The sequence below is a fragment of the Dysidea avara genome, chromosome 5 (assembly GCF_963678975.1).
Source record: "Dysidea avara chromosome 5, odDysAvar1.4, whole genome shotgun sequence".
NCBI lineage: Eukaryota > Metazoa > Porifera > Demospongiae > Dictyoceratida > Dysideidae > Dysidea > Dysidea avara.
In genome coordinates, this window is record NC_089276.1 from 7,321,483 (window position 1) to 7,341,192 (window position 19,710).

At 38.0% G+C, this 19,710-nt stretch overlaps 1 protein-coding gene across 2 annotated transcripts in view; it reads right to left on the minus strand.

Moving 5' to 3' along the window:
- The window catches only part of LOC136255344 (neural cell adhesion molecule L1-like), a 69,249-nt gene that overhangs the window by 31,478 nt on the left and 18,061 nt on the right, over positions 1 to 19,710 (minus strand). The window contains exons 1-3 of one of the 2 annotated variants that reach the window (XM_066048083.1): positions 16,401 to 16,703; positions 15,870 to 16,136; positions 9,671 to 9,913 (exon numbers count right to left, since the gene is read on the minus strand). In XM_066048083.1, the coding sequence (XP_065904155.1) occupies positions 9,671 to 9,913; positions 15,870 to 16,032 (406 nt within the window). In that variant the 5' untranslated portion in view covers positions 16,033 to 16,136; positions 16,401 to 16,703. Of the gene's footprint in view, positions 1 to 9,670; positions 9,914 to 15,869; positions 16,137 to 16,400; positions 16,704 to 19,710 lie in introns of those variants that run through there. The other variant, XM_066048082.1, reaches the window with a different exon arrangement.

Sequence of the window (19,710 nt, forward strand, 5' to 3'; positions counted from 1 at the left end):
AAGTTTAAAGTAGAATTGTTTTCAAGTACTTCTGAATTAGTACATCCTGGCCTTTCCATAAGCAACAGAGCATTTCACATTGTGCTTCTTGCATGTGCAGTTGTACACTTCATACTGCCAGCTAAAGTCAGCCTCACTTGGTGCTTGTGGCAAATCAGAAAGTAATGGAGTTTCATGCCCATTGTAGGGGGTTCATTTTGCCACAGCTACCTCTTCACTCAAATATTTGAAAATAAACTTAGCATTTTGTATGGATGGGTAAAAGATGCGTTTGTGGCAAATTTTTGTTGATATGTTTGTGGCACAGAATTTTAGTGACTCACCAGGTGTCAAATTGTACAAAATATCTAATGTTTGTTCTGCAACGGAAATTTCTTCAGGGGTAGCTGACTCTTTAACATTACAGGTTTGGCTTGTTCTCAAATGACTTGATGGATATGTGCACTTTATGATACCATACAGGTGTGAGGTAGTATCACAGCCAAGGAATGCATGAAGAGAAAGGACCCAATTACTCATTTATAGCCTTGATGTTCAGCTTTTTTGCACATTTATTGGAAGAAAAAGTAGACTGAGACTCCAGACTGGCATGATAGCATAACCAGATGTGACTGTCAGGCTGAGTGTACTATCTAATAGACTTACCAGTGTTATTGATTTATAATTACTAGAGATTTAGATTGGCTGTCACTCGAATCTAGACAAAGAATTGATCAACTGCAAACATTTTATGAAGGGATCAACAACTTATCAGGATTATCTGTTCCACCAAATTTCTTGTCAAATCAGTAATCCACCAGACACCACCACACTCACCAATTTTTCCAACCCACTACGGTCCAGTTATTACCAACACTTTATTTTCGAGAACAATCAAAGATTGGAACAGGTTACCAGTAGCTGTCTCATAGAATCAGAAAACATACGTAGATACATTTACCAATTGCTTATTGTCTATCTAATCATTTGCTGTATGTTTTGTGTAAATGTGATGTCTTTCACTCCCTGGGTGCATCGGCAATTGCTGTCTGCACAGTAAAAATAAATTAATAAGTAAGCAAAACGTTTTCTGTTGCTTGTGGCAAATACAGAGAGTCGGGATGTACTAATTCAGAAGTAATCAAAAGCAATGATGATGATGATGATAATGATGAAGATATGAGTAAATATATTTGTATTGCACTCATTCTACTTTAGACTCAGTTGTGTACATCCTCCGTAATGCATATCATCTGAAGTGTTGTTGATATCTTACAATAATTATCACAATAAGTATACAAAAGTACACACTTATGTGTTTCCATGGTAACAATATATATATAAGGTTTCATCATGACCCTCTGTTATGAAAACTTGTCTCCTGCCATGGTTAAAGTATCATTAATCCAGAAAGAAATTGCTTTAACAAAATTCAATTATATGCGTGGGCGAAACTAAAGTGACAGGTAAAATGGTTATAACTTTGAAACAGATTAAGCTATGGACACCAAACAAGTATCAAATTGTTGCTTATGGTAAGACCAATCATTTTGTACCCAATTTGAGTGGTTTGGATAATGCACAGATGAAGTAGAACTGAAAATAACTAAAAATGGCCATAAAAGGTCACAAAAAAACACTTTCCCCTCACGAGACTCACCAAGACTTTTGATATGTTGTAAAGCACATTTTTCTGTACCAGAAACAGTTGAAACTGTTTTTGTTGCAATTAGGTAAAGGTTAAACAGTAAAATGACTGGACTATTAGTACGGCGATACATTGATATGTGCATTATATATAATATGGTGCATCTACTGGGGTAAGTAGATTAAGCCTGTACCTTGTGGGCCTAGCATGTTCCTATCCTGCTTTAAAAAATAATCTTTTATTGCCTGCCCCTAACTGGAGTTTGCCTGACACCTTCAACATCACAAAAAGCTGTCTAAAATGGTTAATTTAGCTTTTACTATTGCAAACTACAACACTCAACAATTATATCAGAGTATACATAACTCTATATATCTGCCCAGTTACTATATAGTAGGATCCATGGTTGTCTCAGATCTGCTTATATTATTATCACATCAATCAATTGATGCATAGCAATTATGGCCTACTGTATGTACGCATTGAGCTGAGTCCTCAAAATATTAACTCATTTGTAGTATTGACTTACCCGCTAATCATTCAAATGCCTGGCACATTATTTATAGCCAAAGTTTTCACCATACATTATAGGATATAGCCTATTAGTCTTTCCTGAACTGTTGGTGGAAGCACTTGTTTGCTCTTGACATCTTTGTTATCATCACCAACCATCTTGGTTGGTTGAAATGTTGAGAAAATATCCTCTTTCATCTTTAGCTGCTCAGGGTTCAGCTCAACTTGTTCGCGGTCTGACCCACGTAGCTAGAACAAGCCAGCTACGAGGCTCTGGCAAGGGGGTGTCACGTCGGCTCACGCTGTAGGTAGATCTGCGACCGCGGTCAAAGTCTCGACCAACCTTGACCTTTGACTTGCAGCATTTTTATCATCGTGACTTGAGCGTGTCTTGTTGAACTTTTGACCTCCACTTATTTCTCTATTTTCCTATACGCACCTACACTTGTAACCTAGTATGATACTTTTTTAGTGTGTGCTACCAGCAGCTGGGAGAGAAAAATCATTATAATTGCGGCGAAATGCCTGTGGACCAATAAAACATCTTCTTGGAGATCCTTACTTCTTGTGAGTTACGTATAATTCCGTAAACTTGATAGTAGCTACGTATAGTTTCTTTTCCTTTTTTATTATTTTTTATTATTATTTATTTATTTATTTATTAATGCTTTATAGTGCACACATACAGGCATGAGCTTAGGTACACACACAGATATAAGAATTGACAATACACATGGTGTACTAAAGGTCTGTAGGCTTGTTCCTACAGCCAAAAGTAGTAATTATAAAATAGTAATAAAAGAACACATGATAAATTGTCTAAAACAGTGTGTAGTTAATCGAGAAATGATCAGTAACACACCGACTACAGGGACAGTGGTAGTGCAGTGTATGGGGGTTGAGGGGGTCAAAGTTATGAATGAAATGATTCCAGAAGTGGGACTTGACTCTGTTCCTGATAGTGTCAATAGACAGATTAACGTTAATTAATGGAAGTGCATTCCATAAGCGACAGATCCTTACAAAGTAAAAGTGTTGTTGCTTGTTAGTGGTGGAGGGATTGTGATGTAATTTGAAGCCTCCTGATCTGGTACTGGTAGAGAAGGGAATGAAATGGTGAATGTTGAAACTACTGGTTGGATTTTTTATAGATTTGATGAAAAACATGATGTCTGAAAGTTCAAAGGTGTACATTAATGGGAGAAGCTCTAGTTTGAGAAGTCTAGTTTTATAGTCGGAAATGTAATCGTTCAAAATATACTTTGTGGCTCGTCTCTGAAGATGTTCTAGGTTACTGATGTCTTTCACTAAATATGGACGCCAGATAGGGGAGCAGTACATGAGCTGAGACCTGATTAGAGATACGTATAGCTTAACTTTAGTCAGTGGTGGTATAGATGAACTGAAGGTTCTTCGTACAAGACCCAATGTCTTATAAGCTTTACTTAAAATAATGTTATGATGAGTTTTCCATTCAAGATTATCACTTAATGTAACTCCGAGATCTTTATGTGATTGTTTAGTAATGATTATGTTACCACTAATAGTATATGATGTAGGAGACTTCCAGTTAACAGATAAATGGCAGCTTTTAGATGAGTTAAAATGTAAATTAGAGGATGTACTCCAGCTAAAGAGGTTGTCAATGTCACGTTGTAACAGTTGTTCGCCAGGAGGTGTCTTAATGTGCCTGAAACATTTGGTGTCATCTGCAAAGAGTAAAGCCTCACTGTCAGTAATAGGTAGATCATTCATAAACATGATAAAGAGAAGTGGACCGAGAATACTGCCCTGGGGTACCCCAGATTCAACAGATAAAAGATCAGAATAACAGTTATTAATAGAAACAAACTGGGATCTGGTACTAAGGTAGGCTTGAAGCCAAAGCCACAAGCTACCTGAAATGTTAAAGTTATGAAGTTTTGACAATAGATAAGAATGGGAAACCGAATCAAAAGCCTTACTGATATCTAAGTAGATGGCATCAAATTGGTCACGAGAAGAAAATGCATTGTGTAGAAATAGAAGTAGCTGTTGAGTAGTAGACCGATTGCGCATAAATCCAAACTGAGCAGGGTTGATGTAGGCTGAAATGTGATCAACCATTTTGTTGTAGATGATACGTTCTAGAACTTTAGATGTATTACTGAGTAGAGAAATTGGACGGTAATTTTTCACTGAGGTGGGATCACCTGATTTAAAAATTGGAACAATCTTATGGACTTTCCAGTCTCTAGGCAAGTATGAAAACTGAAGCGTTAAATTAAATAAATAGCAGAGAGTTTGATAAAGGGCTGTGGCACACCTTTGTAAAACAATTGGTGGTATTCCATCAGGTCCCATGGCTTTGGTGGTATCTAAATTAAGAAGAACGTTAAGTACTTCACTATCAGATATATTAAACTCGGATAACATAGTATGATGATCAATGTCATCAGGGGGGACAGGATGGCTTGATGGTTTGGTGAATACTGAATAAAAATATTTGTTGAAAAGGGAGGCTTTAGCTGAGTCAGAGTTGGCAGAGATGGAGTCATAATAAACAGAACATGGAATACAATTGGAATTTGTTAAACTTCGAATGTACTTATAGATTTTAGAGTTGCTGTAGGAAAAGTTAGAGATCAAAGTAGATTCATAGTCAGCCTTAGCATTGCTTATTTCAGCTTGGAGTAGTGTTTCGTTATTTTCAAGTTTGAATTTATTCTGTTCAGAGGGATGCTTATTGTATTTACGTCTAAGAGTTCGAACACGATTAATATTGTGGCTAATAGAAGAGTTGAACCATTTAGGCTGATTGTAGCGATTGACTCTAACAGTGGGTATAAACTGTTTTATCCCATCCTTGATAAGTTCACTGATGTAGCACCACACATGTTCAATATTGTCAGACTCAAGGCAAGGGGAGAAGTCAGAATTGCTTAAAAAGTAGCAGAGACTGTTGTAATCACCTTTGGTAAAGTCAAATGATGTTGTTGCTTGGTTATGTACATCATGATTGAGAGTTTGCACATCAAAAGTTATTATGTAATGATCTGAGGGAATAGACAGAGGTGGTACAGAATGAACATTTACATTGAATATGTGATCGGGAATGTTTGTTAAAATAAGATCAAGCATGTTTCCAGCAATATGAGTTGGTTCACAGATTAGCTGAGAAAGATTCAAATTAAAAATAATATCACAGAACTTGGCTGAGGCAGGAGAAAGGCCACACAAGGAGTCCCAATTAACATCGCTAAAACTGAAATCACCAAGAAGTAGTAAGTTATCAGTAGCACTGTTGAGTGACTGTAGATAATTAAAAAATTCTATTAAGTACTCTTCAGGGGAGTTTGGGGGAATATATACTAAGCAGTAGATAATTGAAGAGCTTGATCCAATACTAACTGAAAGCACTTCTAAACAAGGAGGAGAAGGTAAAACTTTGTATGATTTGGAATTATGGACAGCTAGCATGACTCCACCACCACGAGAGCCACGATCTTTGCGAATCAGTGAATAGTTCGAGGGTAGAATTTCATTATCATAAATTTTGCTAGACAGCCAGGTCTCAGTTATTCCTATAACATCAGGGGATCTTGAATAAACATAGTCCTGGAAAATTTTAAACTTATTTACTATACTACGTATGTTGATTAGACAGACATGATCTAGTCACTTGTCACTACTGACTTGGGTGGTGGTGGTTGACTGGGAGGGATCAGAGGTAACTAGATTTGGTGAACTGAGATTGATTAGTGGAGACTGGTCCATCTGTTGAGGATGGGAAGTTGTGTTTTGTGGAGTTGGAATTGTCTGTGTAGAACGTTGGAATTGTCTGTGTAGAACGTTGGAATTGGGAGTTGATAACTTTCCCATACAGTTGGTTGTTGAGATAAATGCAGCTGCGTTGACTGTTAAGCTTGATTGATTTTCTTGAGTGACCATTCTGGATTAGAGACCACCTTTCTTTTAGTAAGATGGACTCGATAGCTCGCTCAGTAGGTGACAAGTCAGGCTTGATAAATATTGGAGATGCCAGTGAGCTTCGGTTGGCAAGAATGGTAGCTGCATCGATTGCACGGTGTAACTTCACAAGGATCGGTCTGGGTCTGGTTTGTTGGGACTTAAATTTTCCCAGTCTAAAGCAGTCCAGGATTTGGTTTGGTTCGACGTGAACATCAATGCTACCAAATATCTTTGATACTTCTTTAGTATCTCTAACTATACGAGCACTCCTTAGAGTATTCTGAGGACATTCTTCAACACCAAACACTACAATATTAGACTTGCGATCATTGGATGTCACAGCAGACTTACTGGGGTGCTTTCCAATGACATTGGAAGTATTAGTAATTTTGCTACTTAGTTCTAGTTCTTGGGCCTGGAGATTGTCAATCTTGGCAGACAAGTCAGACACAGCTTTTTGTAGAGTTGAATACTCCTTTGAGAGATGCTCTTTGGTGAGATCTGAAACAATGGATTCAATTTGTGGTGAGACATGAGACTGGATCCAGTCAATTGTGATATTCTTTATACGACTGGCACACTCATTAACTTGACAGTAATAAACAAAGTTACTTAGTGAAGAAAGTGACTTAACAGTCTTGAACTGTTCACGAGATATGCATTCACAGGTGGCATGTGCCCACATGCCACAAAGATCACACTGAATTGACTCACCTTTAGCAGACGTACACTTCTTATTACATTTACCACAAACATCAAGTGGTTTACTAAGTATCAGTGCTGACTTATCTGGAGAGACATCTGAGTACGGTCTTTTCTTGGGATTTCCAGACGTAGACATTGGTAGGTACGACGATATTTAATTAGCGCACACTAAGAGGAAAACAGATACAAAAATTAGCTGATTACAACAGTAAAGTGGACTGGCCTTTACTGGTACCGTTATATGCCACGGTACAACGACTTTTGAGGCAGTCTTGAAGGGAAACAGCAGCGGGAAGAGAAGCATTGAAATCGACTCGTCCAGCTGCGGATTACGCGACTTTTTTTTTGTTTCGATTGTGGGTTTCAAATTTTCCGTATTGTCTTGACCCTTGACCCACTGTAAGAGCTATTTTGTGGCCTTGATCGTTGACTTAGAGTTTGACCGCGATCGCAGATCGACCTACAGCAAGTGCCTGAGTGACACCCCCTTGCTCTGGCCTACATGCACAAGCATAGTATATAATCAGGAAGCCAGGGGCGGATCCAGACTTATAGAAAGGGGGAGTCAAAAATGAACTGAGGTACTACATCGTCTCTGGTTTGATAAGGTGAGACCAAAAAAAAAGGTCACAGCCAGTTGACAATAGCTGCCCACCTCACCAACCACGCATTTATAACTGATAAAGTACATAAAAATCCTTAAATAGCTCACTACACACTGTTCTAATACTGTGATTGCTTTATTAGAGTGACTGCTCTATTAGAGTATCTCGATCTTGGCATACTAAAAATTTTTGGAGGGGGGATCAAGAGCCCCCCGAAGTTTGACCCCCCCCCCCCCCCCCCCGTATCCTCCCCTGCAGGAAGCTACTATGGCATGTGAGATTCCTGTCTAAAAATACGACGGTAGTTATATAGCTGTTTACAATGACTTAACTATACACGAACTTACCCGGGAAATTTGCTGGAGAATAGTGTGATGCATTCAGTGCCGTCAGGTTTCATGTCCATTCCGAGGCATACATTCAGCAACAACTCGAAGCTGATTCGGCTCCACTTGCCACGCACAGATTTCGACTACACTAGTTATATCACCAACCCACTGCTTCAGCAAGAACAGTTAAGACTGTAGCCTCGACTTTGCCGGTTCTTATCTTACGTGAAACATCACGCGAGATATCACGTGAGTCCTTGTGGGATTTTGAACATTATTTTCAGTTTGAATGAATTTTCTCTGAGCAAGTCACTTTTAGTAGTGCTTCTAAACACTGAACCTGGAAGCTTTTGCTACTAATTTAGCTAGCTAATCTGTTGCTGAAGCTGTTATTTTATTTTTTTATTTTTATTTTTTTACAAATTAATGACATAAGATAAAACAGAACATAATAAACAAAAACAAATCATCTTACATATGGGCCTCAGCGACCTGTACAGCAATCGGTACCTCAGCAATGGGACAGCGCAACTGGACCTGGCACTGCGAATGCACATAATTGCAGACCTCAACAAAGAGAAGCTCAATTTACATCTCAGCCATCCCATCACTATTCCATAGGAAAGACTGTGCTTTGCACTCAAAAGGTTGGCCAATCTCTTATAAAACTGAGTAACAGCATCACCCATTCCACCAGTAGTAGTAAAAATTAAGGGAGTAAATGAGGCATTCTCTACTTCATGAACCCGTTGTTGGTATTCACGTCTCTTTTCCTTGTCATGACGTCGGTATGCAGAGTGTAGGGGTTGATTTGAGGGTGCACTAGGGTTAAAAATTCTGACATAAAAGTATGACCTCTCAAATCGTCCTCCCCAAAAACCATTAACTGCAATGTCAAGCCTTGCGTTATCATCACGATTAGCTGTTTTGTATTGAAGGGTCTCACCAGAAAGAGGCTGAAGATGGGGTTCAGTGACAACATTGTTACAGACCTCGGAAAGTTATGCATGCATACATGCAGTGTCTCCTATAGCACTAAGCGACCGCAGGAGTCATACCAACAGTGTGACCTTCACACTTCTGGATTTACAGTGTATGTAATATAATACCTAGCTGTGTGTTCTCTAGTCAACAAAAAGTAGTGATATCCTGTGCCAAAAACAGCCCAGCTGTAAAAAAAGGCGAGGCCAAGAATGCAAAAGTACATGTTCATGGAGTAACCAAAAGACATGATATCAAAATCTGGCCAAGAAAGCATTTACAGTATAGGCACTTTTGTGCATTCATTTTCTATATGCTTAACAATATCACATCCAGCTAGCTGTACATGTGTGCTTGCAATATAAACAATACTACTGAGATGATAAAAGATATTACACTACATTGTTACCAAAATTAATTTAACTAAAAATTTACAATTGGTTTCTACTTGGCCATCTTTTTGCACTGTATATTAAAATAAAAAGATGGCCAAGTAGAAACCAATTGTAAATTTTTAGTTAAATTAATGTTGGTAACAATGAAGTGTATTATCTTTTATCATCTCAGTAGTATTGTTTATATTACAAGCACACATGTACAGCTAGCTGGATGTGATATTGTTAAGCATATAGAAAATGAATGCACAAAAGTGCCTATACTGTAAATGTTGTCTTGGCCAGATTTTGATATCATGTGTTTTGGTTACTCCATGAACATGTACTTGTGCATTCTTGGCCTCGCCTTTTTTTACAACTGGGCTGTTTTTGGCACAGGTTATATACATACGTATATGCAAACATGTACTAGTGTGTGAATGCACAGTTCAGAGCTAAAGCACAAAATGCAGAATAGATGACTTCAGTTGTATCAACAATTTACCTTAAGTCATGTACCTATTTTCAAAACAGATTTTACAAGTATGCATTAACAAAGTATACTACGCATAAAAAGATGATTACCAGTTAATACTGCTGTATGAGATATAGCCACTACACCATTAGAACTGGAAGTACAAGTGTAGTTGCCAAAACTGCTGAACAATACTGTGAACATAATACTACTTGTCATAAGATTGGTGGAGGTACTTGGAGTAGACCAGTTGTAGGATGGAGAAGGAAAAGCTACTGCAAGACAATCTAGAATAACACCAATTCCAACTCCTCTTAACAGTGACATTGGATGAGTCGTGATCATTGGATTAACTGCAAAGTGAGCAAAACACATGAATGTTACTACATTGTTGGCCAAGCCATATTATTGCACTATTTAATTTCTATTTGCTAACAAGTAATCTCTAGTATCAAGACACACGGTAGTGTGTCGTGCGGCCCAAGAAGCCGGCGCGCCACACCCGTGAGTATATTGACAGGAAGAACGAAAACGTCATTTTCACACCTTTGTATCTCAGTGATCACTTATCCGATTAGAACCAAATTTGTTACACAGTTGCCCGCCAGCCAGGGGAGGCTACATTCCAAATTTGAAGGAAATCGCTCCAGCCATTTCCGAGATACGAACTGCCAAAGTTTCGTTTTTTTTTCTTCGTTTTTTTTTTCTTCTTCTTCGTCTTTTCGCACACTTGCAAAAATTGCTATAACAAGCAAACGCGTGCTCCGATCGCCTTGAAATTTGGCACACAGAAAGGGAGTCCAAAGGCGCATCCTAGCATCAAATTTGGTACAAATCCAATGAATGGTTCAGGAGTTATGACCGATTATTCGCGTAAAACAAGATCGATTTGTTGTCACGCCTACAGGGTAAACCGCTTCATGGAATGAGTTGAAAATTGCTATGTAGATGGAGTAACCATCGTAGGAGTGCCTTTTGGTGGTTTGAAAGGAATCGAGATAAAGACCATGGAGATATGACACAAAACCCAACTTGTGTCACAATTACGCAATCGATTTTTATGAATAAAAAAGTATTAGTTTTCACGCCTACTAGGCAAACCGCTTAGAGCAATGAGCTGAAAATCGGTGTATAGCTGGAATAATCTTCATAGAAAGTCCTTGCAGTAGTACAGAAGAATCGGATTACAAACCACTGAGTTATGATTCTAAAGCCAACTCCGTGTAGCAAATGCGAGATCGAGATACTCTAATAGAACAGTCACCCTAATAGAGCATTCGGCTAATTTATTTACTCCATTATAGAATTTTATTACATCACAAGTTATTTTGTAGGGAGTTCAGCTGCAAACAGTTAATCTTATAGACAGTTCAGCAAGAAGCAAGTCACCATCTGAAGAGTTAAGCAAATATATCACTATAGAGATTCAGAACATTACAAGTCACACTGAAGAAAGTTCAGCTATAAACAAGTCATGCACCCTGTAGAGAATTCAGCTACAATTAAGTCACTCTCTAGAGAATTCAGCTACACAGAATTCAGCTACACACAAGTCACTGTGGAGAGAGTTCAGCTACAAACAAATTACCCTGTAGAGAGATCAGCTACAAATAAAACACTTTGCAGAGTGTTCAGCTACAACAAATTAACCTTTAGAGTGATCAGCAATGAACAAATCAACACAAATCTACCTGTAGAGAGATAAGCTAGAAACAAATCACCCTGTAGAGAGATCAGCTAGAAACTACACACAATGTAAGGAGTTCAGCTACAAGCAAATCACCCTTTAGTGAGTTCAGCTACAAATAAATCAACCTGCAGTGAGATCACCTACAAAAAAAGCACCTTGTACAGAGTTCAGCTACAAACAAATTACCCTGTAGAGAGATCGGCTACAAACAAATCAACCTGTAGAAAGATCAGCTACACACAAATCAACTTGTAGAGAAATCAGCTAGAAACTACACACAATGTAAGGAGTTCAACTACAAGCAAATCACCCTTTAGTGAGTTCAGCTACAAACAAATCAACCTGCATTGAGATCACCTACAAAAAAGCACCTTGTACAGAGTTCAGCTACAAACAAATTACCCTGTAGAGAGATCGGCTACAAACAAATCAACCTTTAGAAAGATCAGCTACACACAAATCAACTTGTAGAGAGATCAGCTAGAAACTACACACAATGTAAGGAGTTCAGCTACAAACAAATCACCCTGTAGAGAGTTCAGCTAAAACAAATCAACCTGCAGAGAGATCAGCTACAAATAAATCACTTTATAGACAGTTCAGCTACAAACAAATTACCTTGTAGAGAGATCGGCTGCAAATTAATCAACCTGCAGAGATATCAGCTACACACAAATCAACTTGTAGAGAGATCAGCTACAAACAAATCACCCTGTAGAGAGATCAGCTAGAAACTAGATACAATGCAAGGAGTTCAGCTACAAGCAAAATCACCCTTTAGTGAGTTCAGCTACAAACAAATCAACCTGCAGTGAGATCACCCACAAAAACGCACTTGTACAGAGTTCAGTTACAAACAAATTACCCTGTAGAGAGATCAGGTAGAAGAATTCACTTTGTAGAGAGTTCAGCAACAAAGAAACCACCATGTAGAGAGTTCAGCTGCAAACAAATCACCCAGTAGAAAGATCAGCTAGAAGAAGTTACCTTGTAGAGAGTTCAGTTACAAAGAAACCATCATATAGAGAGTTCAGCTACAAAGAAATTACCCTGTAGAGAGTTCAGCTAGAAGAAGTCACCTTGTAAAGAGTTCAGCTACAAAGAAACCATCATGTACAGAGTTCAGCTACAAAGAAACCACCTGTACAGAATTCAACTACAAACAAATCACCCTGTATAGAGATCAGCTAGAAGAAGTTACCTTGTAGATAGTTCAGCTACAACAATTCACCCTGTAGAAAGATCAGCTAGAAGAAGTCACCTTGTAGAGTGTTCAGTTACAAAGAAACCATCATGTAGAGAGTTCAGCTGCAAACAAATCACTCTGTAGAGAGTTCAGCTACAAAGAAACCGCCATGTAGAGAGTTCAGCCTCATACAAACCACCTTGTAGAGAATTCAACTACAACAAATCACCCTATAGAGAAGAAGTTACCTTGTAGAGAGTTCAGCTACAAAGAAACCATCATGTAGGGAGTTCAGCTACAAAGAAACCACCATGTAGAGAGTTTAGCTGCAAACAAATCACCTGTAGAGAGTTCAGCTAGAAACAAATCACCCCATAGAGAGATCAGCTGGACGAAGTCACCTTGTAGAGAGTTTAGCTACAAAGAAACCATCATGTAGACAGTTCAGCTGCAAACAAATCACCCTGCAGAGAGTTCAGCTACAAAAAAATCACCTTGTAGAGAGTTCAGCTAGACGAAGTCACCTTATAGAGAGTTCAGCTACAAAGAAACCATCATGTAGAGAGTTTGGCTACAAAGACACCACCATGTAGAGAGTTTAGCTGCAAACAAATCACCTGTAGAGAGTTCAGCTAGAAACAAAATACCCTGTAGAGAGACCAGCTAGAAGAGGTTACCTTGTAGAGAGTTCAGCTACAAAGAAACCATCCTGTATTTAGTTCAGCTACATTTCAAGTCACCCAGTAGAGAGATCAGCTGCAAAAAAGTATCCTGTGGGGCATAATGGGCCTGTAATAAACATATGTATATAATTTGTATAATTATTAATAAAATCAAAAATAATTGAAGTACTAAAATTCTTCTTTAAGTTATTTTCTTCTTCCTGTAGTAAAGAAAAAAACACGTGGGTTAAAAAAGCCCCAAAGCCAGCCATAGGCTGGCTTTGCAGTATACAAATACAAAAAGAAGTGATATCTAATCAAAAACAGCCAAGCTGTAAAAAAAGGTGCGGCCCCCAAAAAGGCCATGGGGAAAAAAGATGTGAAATCCAAGGTGGCGGCCAAGAAATGGCTGTGATGGTAGGTTAATGGTTACATTTTAATAACGACAATTCAGGTGAATTTTGTGCCGCTTGGTCTTGGCACCAAATTCACCTGAATTGTTGTTATTAAAATGTAACCATTAACCTACCATCACAGCCATTTCTTGGCCGCCACCTTGGATTTCCCATCTTTTTTCACCATGGCCTTTTTGGGGGCCGCACCTTTTTTTACAGCTTGGCTGTTTTTGATTAGATATACATAAACAGCAATAACTTGACCAGTATGCATTTTCCTTTATACTGGTGCATGAGATACTCTAATAGAGCAGTCAAATACTCTAATAGAACAGTTACTTATCACAAATAAAACATTCAGATGTGGTTTTGAAAACTCCAGGAAAATTTGCTGACAGATTTAATTTCAGAAGGCTACATTGTTCAAAATATTATTTCTTGTGAAAGTAGGCTGCTGATGTTTCCAACTTAGAAACATGTCTTGAAATTAAAGATATGATAAAAGTGTGGTTTCATTATGAGCTAATATAAATGATTGGATCCAAAATAGTTGGAATACTGCTTGTGATGTATCATAACAAGCGCACTGTACTACACTAGCAACTCTAGGGAAACACCCTTGTACAGGCTCTGCCTTTTGGTGTCACCCTGTCTTTTTTTGACAAATCAGATAAATAATAAAAAAGTAATAATAATCAAATGGCAGCCATTCAAGATGATGGCAACTGTTAGAAACATAATCTTATTCATACTTTTGTAGACCTCAAGTACAATTCTAATTGCCTGATTGCACAAACATTGCAGCAAGATGTTAAACTAGATGTGCCCCATACAGGAAGAGCATATAACTGAGAAACACAAGAGTATCTGTCATCATCGCAATGGTAACTTATGATGGCAATAGTTCATTAAATACAAGCAATAGATTTATAGTGACTTGCTTGAGTTAGAATGAAAAATTGACAGTTAAAGAATTAAGAAATACATGGAGTTACATTATAACACTATTTAACTACAGCTATAAACAACACCCAGAGTTATTTCCTAAACTATTGTATAGTAGGTGTTATCTTAAACAAGTTCTCTCTACAAAGCCTTCGGGCTGTTCTCCCCCCCCCCCCCCTCCTTTTCCAAGTGGGACACTCCTTCAATAGAAAGGATACAATTTCTGGTAGCTTGCAAGGCCCATTTGGTCATTATAATACAGTTACAGTACCCCCAGTTTATTAGGAAGCTGTTTACATGTATTCATACGTCAGTTTTACTAGTATTTCGAATGGCATGAAGCGTATGCTTCACAGTAAAGCTTACAAACTGGAATAAGTTTAATACAGGGTTTCTACAGTAAAACACTCTCACTGGCTGCTTTTAAAATAAGCTTATAAGCTGTACAAGTGTTGGTTTGGACAGAAAAGAACTATGTGTACACTTACAATTTTCAGAAAACAAATTTTGCATGTCTGAAACCAACCAACCAACCACACCCATGCAGTCAGGGAGTGTGCCTGGTTTATAAAAATATCAAAACATGTATTTTTTTAGTGTGCCATATTGCACAGCCTCCATTTTATGTAACAATAACCATAACACACACACATGGCACGTGTTCTTTGGAGTCCCAACAAATATCCATTTTCACCTTATATTACCTTTCTCCTTGTCATCTTTATTGCAAGAAACAATACCAAGAACACAATTTTTGTATTGACTTTTTTACAGGTACATATTAATTATATGGATGCCCTTAACTTAATGCCAATATGCACAATTGCTGATCTAGATATTTAAAGGGTTACACTTTGGGGCATGACATATCTATAGCTTATACACTCTTTGTGCTACATCCATATAATTGTAAATATAGTGGTGAACCTCTCATCTATTACCAGAGCATAATCTGACATTATGTGTAGCACCAATGCAAGTAAGAGGAATTACTTTGGCTATTCAACCGCATCCTTGCTAAGTGAATTTTGTACACTAGCTAATTACTCAAGAAAGATATTTGTGTACTGCTAATTTGAAGAGATCCTCATTGAGAACAGAGTACCTTTATTACAACTCTAATTCTCAACTCCATCTTAGTTAAATTACAAATTGTTTTAAAATTAGTTCTTAGCAGCAATTAGACAAGTTCACTTGTTCATTTCTACAGCTTACCATATTTCACTTTATTTTTGTGCAAAAAATTTTTATGCTAAAATAATTTTGCATGATTTACGTGAATGACTACTCTATTAGAGTAGTTCAATCATTTTCATGTACAAACAGTTTTGCATACAAAAATTATTTTACAACAAAAAAGTAAATATACAGTGTTTGCTTTGGATTATATAACTCAACACAGGTAGTGAACATTGTCAAATTTATTCTTACCATACAGGACACTGCTGTCCCTTCCTTCTCCAGCCTCATTGCTTACGACACATGTATAAGTTCCCCCAAGGAGGTAAGTTACACTGTTCACTGTCAACTGGTTACCATTGATCACAATATCATCATTGTTTGGTGTAGCATCATTGTACAACCAGGTGTACATGAGGTTGGGACCACCATCTGATCGACATGTAAATGTGACATTATCAGTCAAGTGATCCACTGCTGGATTGTTAGGAGTAACCTCAACAGTGCCATTCGGAGATACTGTGAAAAACAGGGTGACATGAGTAACACAATTAACATATTCATGCACTAAATTCACATTTACATTGGCACAGATTAAGAATTTTCTAGAGCACTTCATTAGGAAATGTATGCATGTATCACAGTGCAAATATATCCATTTTATTGGGGCGAGCCTGAGCGAGCCCCACAGTAGTGAGTCGCCCACGTAACTTTCGTCTCAGCGACCATGCCCAAAAAACTACAGAAGAAATCGGAAGGAGACCCTGAAATAAATGGACTTACCGTGAAATAAACGGTGTAAATCACAGCACTTCCATATATGTTCGTCTCATCGACCATGCCACGGAGAAATATACGATGTAGATTACAGCACTTCCATATATGTTCGTCTCATCGACCATGTCACAGAGAAATATACAACGTAAATTACAGCACTTCCATATATGTTCGTCTCATCGACCATGTCACGGAGAAATATACGAAGTAGATTACAGCACTTCCATATATGTTTGTCTCATCGACCATGTCACGGAGAAATATACGAAGTAGATTACAGCACTTCCATATATGTTCGTCTCATCGACCATGTCACGGAGAAATATACGACGTAGATTACAGCGTATGAAACACGTTTATCAGCGCGTGAATATGAAAATCACCTAAGGTTGGCTAAATGAATTCAAAAGAACGGCTTAGAAGAAGGAGACAGCTGTACAGATTGAGAAGGGACCGAGAAACACCAGAAGAAGCTGAAGAAAGACGAAGGAGAAACAGAGAATACTCAGAACAAGATATGCTCGGCAAAGGGACACAATCTTGCAGCAGAGAAGGCAGAATTAGTATGTAAAATAATGAATCAGTCACACAACAATAACATTGATTTTTCTACATAATAGTTTTGTTTGCTTGCTTATGCTTTACGTTGTGTTATCAGATTTGTATATGACCACTATTGCTGCTATGCATACTCCCATTAAATATGTTCAGGCTCGCCCCACGATGCTGTTTGCATCTGTCTAGTTAAATGCTATCCCACTAGGGACCTGTGAGAAGACTAAAGCCTGTGAATACAGGAAGTCAGAAACAGGTAACTGAACTTTGAAATCTGTTCAATTAAAGTGATACAAATCAATAAGTAAAATATACAGTAACGCATGCATCTTCAATAATCACTATTGTGCCTGTAGAAAAGGATAAAAGTAGGTTCTATATAAGTTATGCTGAAACTTGGAACTTGCAAATAAAAAAGAAGTGATATTTATTCTTTCATTATAGTTATTAACATTACTGCAGTCATTTCTTATCAGCCACGTGTTGTTTTCAACCATGGATATTTTGAAAGGTGCAGCTGTTTTCACAGCTTGCAATTGGCTATTTTACATGGATAATTAATACCAGAAATTCTTAGGTGAATTGTCCAACCAACTATCTCATTGATAAAGATAGCTGATTAATTATTTAAGGCTTTTGGCTATAATTAAACACTTTACCATATAAGACTGCTTCATTTGAGGTAGCATTGTTTTCGTTGTTGGAGGCCATACACATGTAAGATCCCCATTCAGTCAAGGTTCCTCCAGTTATTGTCAGCATTGAACTAGGGATGCGACGATTATGCCAGCATAATTCGGGAATAATAGGTATGTGTGGGAATCAGGAATTACGTATGCTAGCATTTTGAGATGATTATAAAGCTTTAACAGTTGAAAATTGCAGAATTCCGTTTAAACAAGTTGATGTTGTGCTACTTCTAAAAACCAGGCGCCAAGCAGCTAGCTAACTCATCTGGAATAACTATAGACAGTATATACTACTATGAATTAACCAACTATGTATTACTACTTTACAATAGGGTAGTTTGATAATATAATTAGCTATTTCTCGTATTTCGTAATTCATGAAATATTCGTAATTCGTTCAATTACGTTGCTATGCACTGCTAAGGAAGCGTTTGTTAAATAAACCGCTTTAACCAACATATTACGCACAAAACTATCTTCTAAACTGTTTTATAGTGTGACTAACGTGTTTTTTCCCACAAATTCCCTCGACAAAGCCTCAAAGCTGCTCTTCATTTTCGTTCGCGTACGTAAGGGATACGCCCCCTTTCAACTCGAAGCAATAGGCTATTCCTGGCAGTGTACGAGGCCTGCACCGTTGTTTTTCAGTTGCTAAATGCCTGAAAACCTCAAGGGGAAGGTAGTCTGAGGAAAGTCACCACACCCGTATTTCAGTCCGCCGAAAAGAAACCACCTCAGAGCAAAGTTCACCTGTGCAGAAGTTTAATACAGACTTCATTTCACTTTTACTTCTTACGTAAAAGCTGCTTTTACCGTTATTAAACGATTTTGCTCACGTGGGTGCGTACGGACAAACATAGGTAGATAGGTAGATAGATAGTTACACACACACACTTTTACGGAAACAATTACAGTAAACCAGGCGCACGCCCACAGCCGGCCTTCTGCCGGCTGTGGGCGTGCGCCTGGTTTAAAAATCGAGATACTCTAATAGAGCAGTCACTGAATATTATTGTCTCTAATCATAGATAATATACACCCCCATGGATTGGAAACAAATCACGTGCGCGTATTAGTTTCTATAGAAAACGGCGGTTCCACCCTAGTTTCGCGCGCCAAGAAATGAAAACTCTGGATTGTGGTCGTATCAACCTATGAACACGTAGAAGTGCTACCAACTGTTATTATAGATGGTATTATGGATTGTTTGGCTGTGTAAGCCGCAAATTACTGGCGCGTTTTTATAGTCGACTTGTGGTGAGTCATTTTTGTCACCACATAATCAGCCAAACCAAGGTTTACATTGTAAAATTGCGCTTATATGTAGTACGGTGTTGTTGTAACGCATGGCTTAATGTATGTTTCAAGCTGTTTTGTACTCGGTTTTGTGTTGCTTCAAAATTTTATGCACTGGATTTTGTCACCACATGTACTCAATGCCTAGTCTTCTGAGGGCTCTGAAATTTCTGTGGATTATTTCTTAATTGTTATATTGTGGCCTAAAACTAATGCATTTGTATTAGCATGTTTTTCTAACGTATTACAACACAATGGGTTCCATTTAGAAAATTTCTGTGTTTGTGGTATGCTTAACCTTTCAACATTGATTTATTAGCCCGAACTGATGTCTGGAAAGAGGAAGAAGCGTGGTAAAGGATCCAGGAGTATATCTCGGATTGGGCGCAGACGCAAGAATACATTGTGGAAGAGGAAGAAAACATGTACTAACACCTTGAATTTAGATAGCGGTTCAAGTGGATTTCCTGAGCCAGCTGCATCAAGTGATGATACTGAACTAGAGGAGTCGTCACCTGAGGTCCCCTCAGATTTAGAAGATATCGTCTTGGAAATTGTTGCTGAACTAGATAATTCCCCTGCAGCTATACCATCTACTCTGGTAAGTTCAAATGGAGTTTTGGGGCAATTATGCAAAAATTGGGGCTAGTTTTACGATTTTAAAAACTTTTAGCTAGCAGATTTTCCCAATGCTGAAATTATTTGCACCATCTGTTTGTAAGCTATCACCATGCATTTTAAAAATTGTGTGTGTGGATACCAGTTCTCAGATTCAA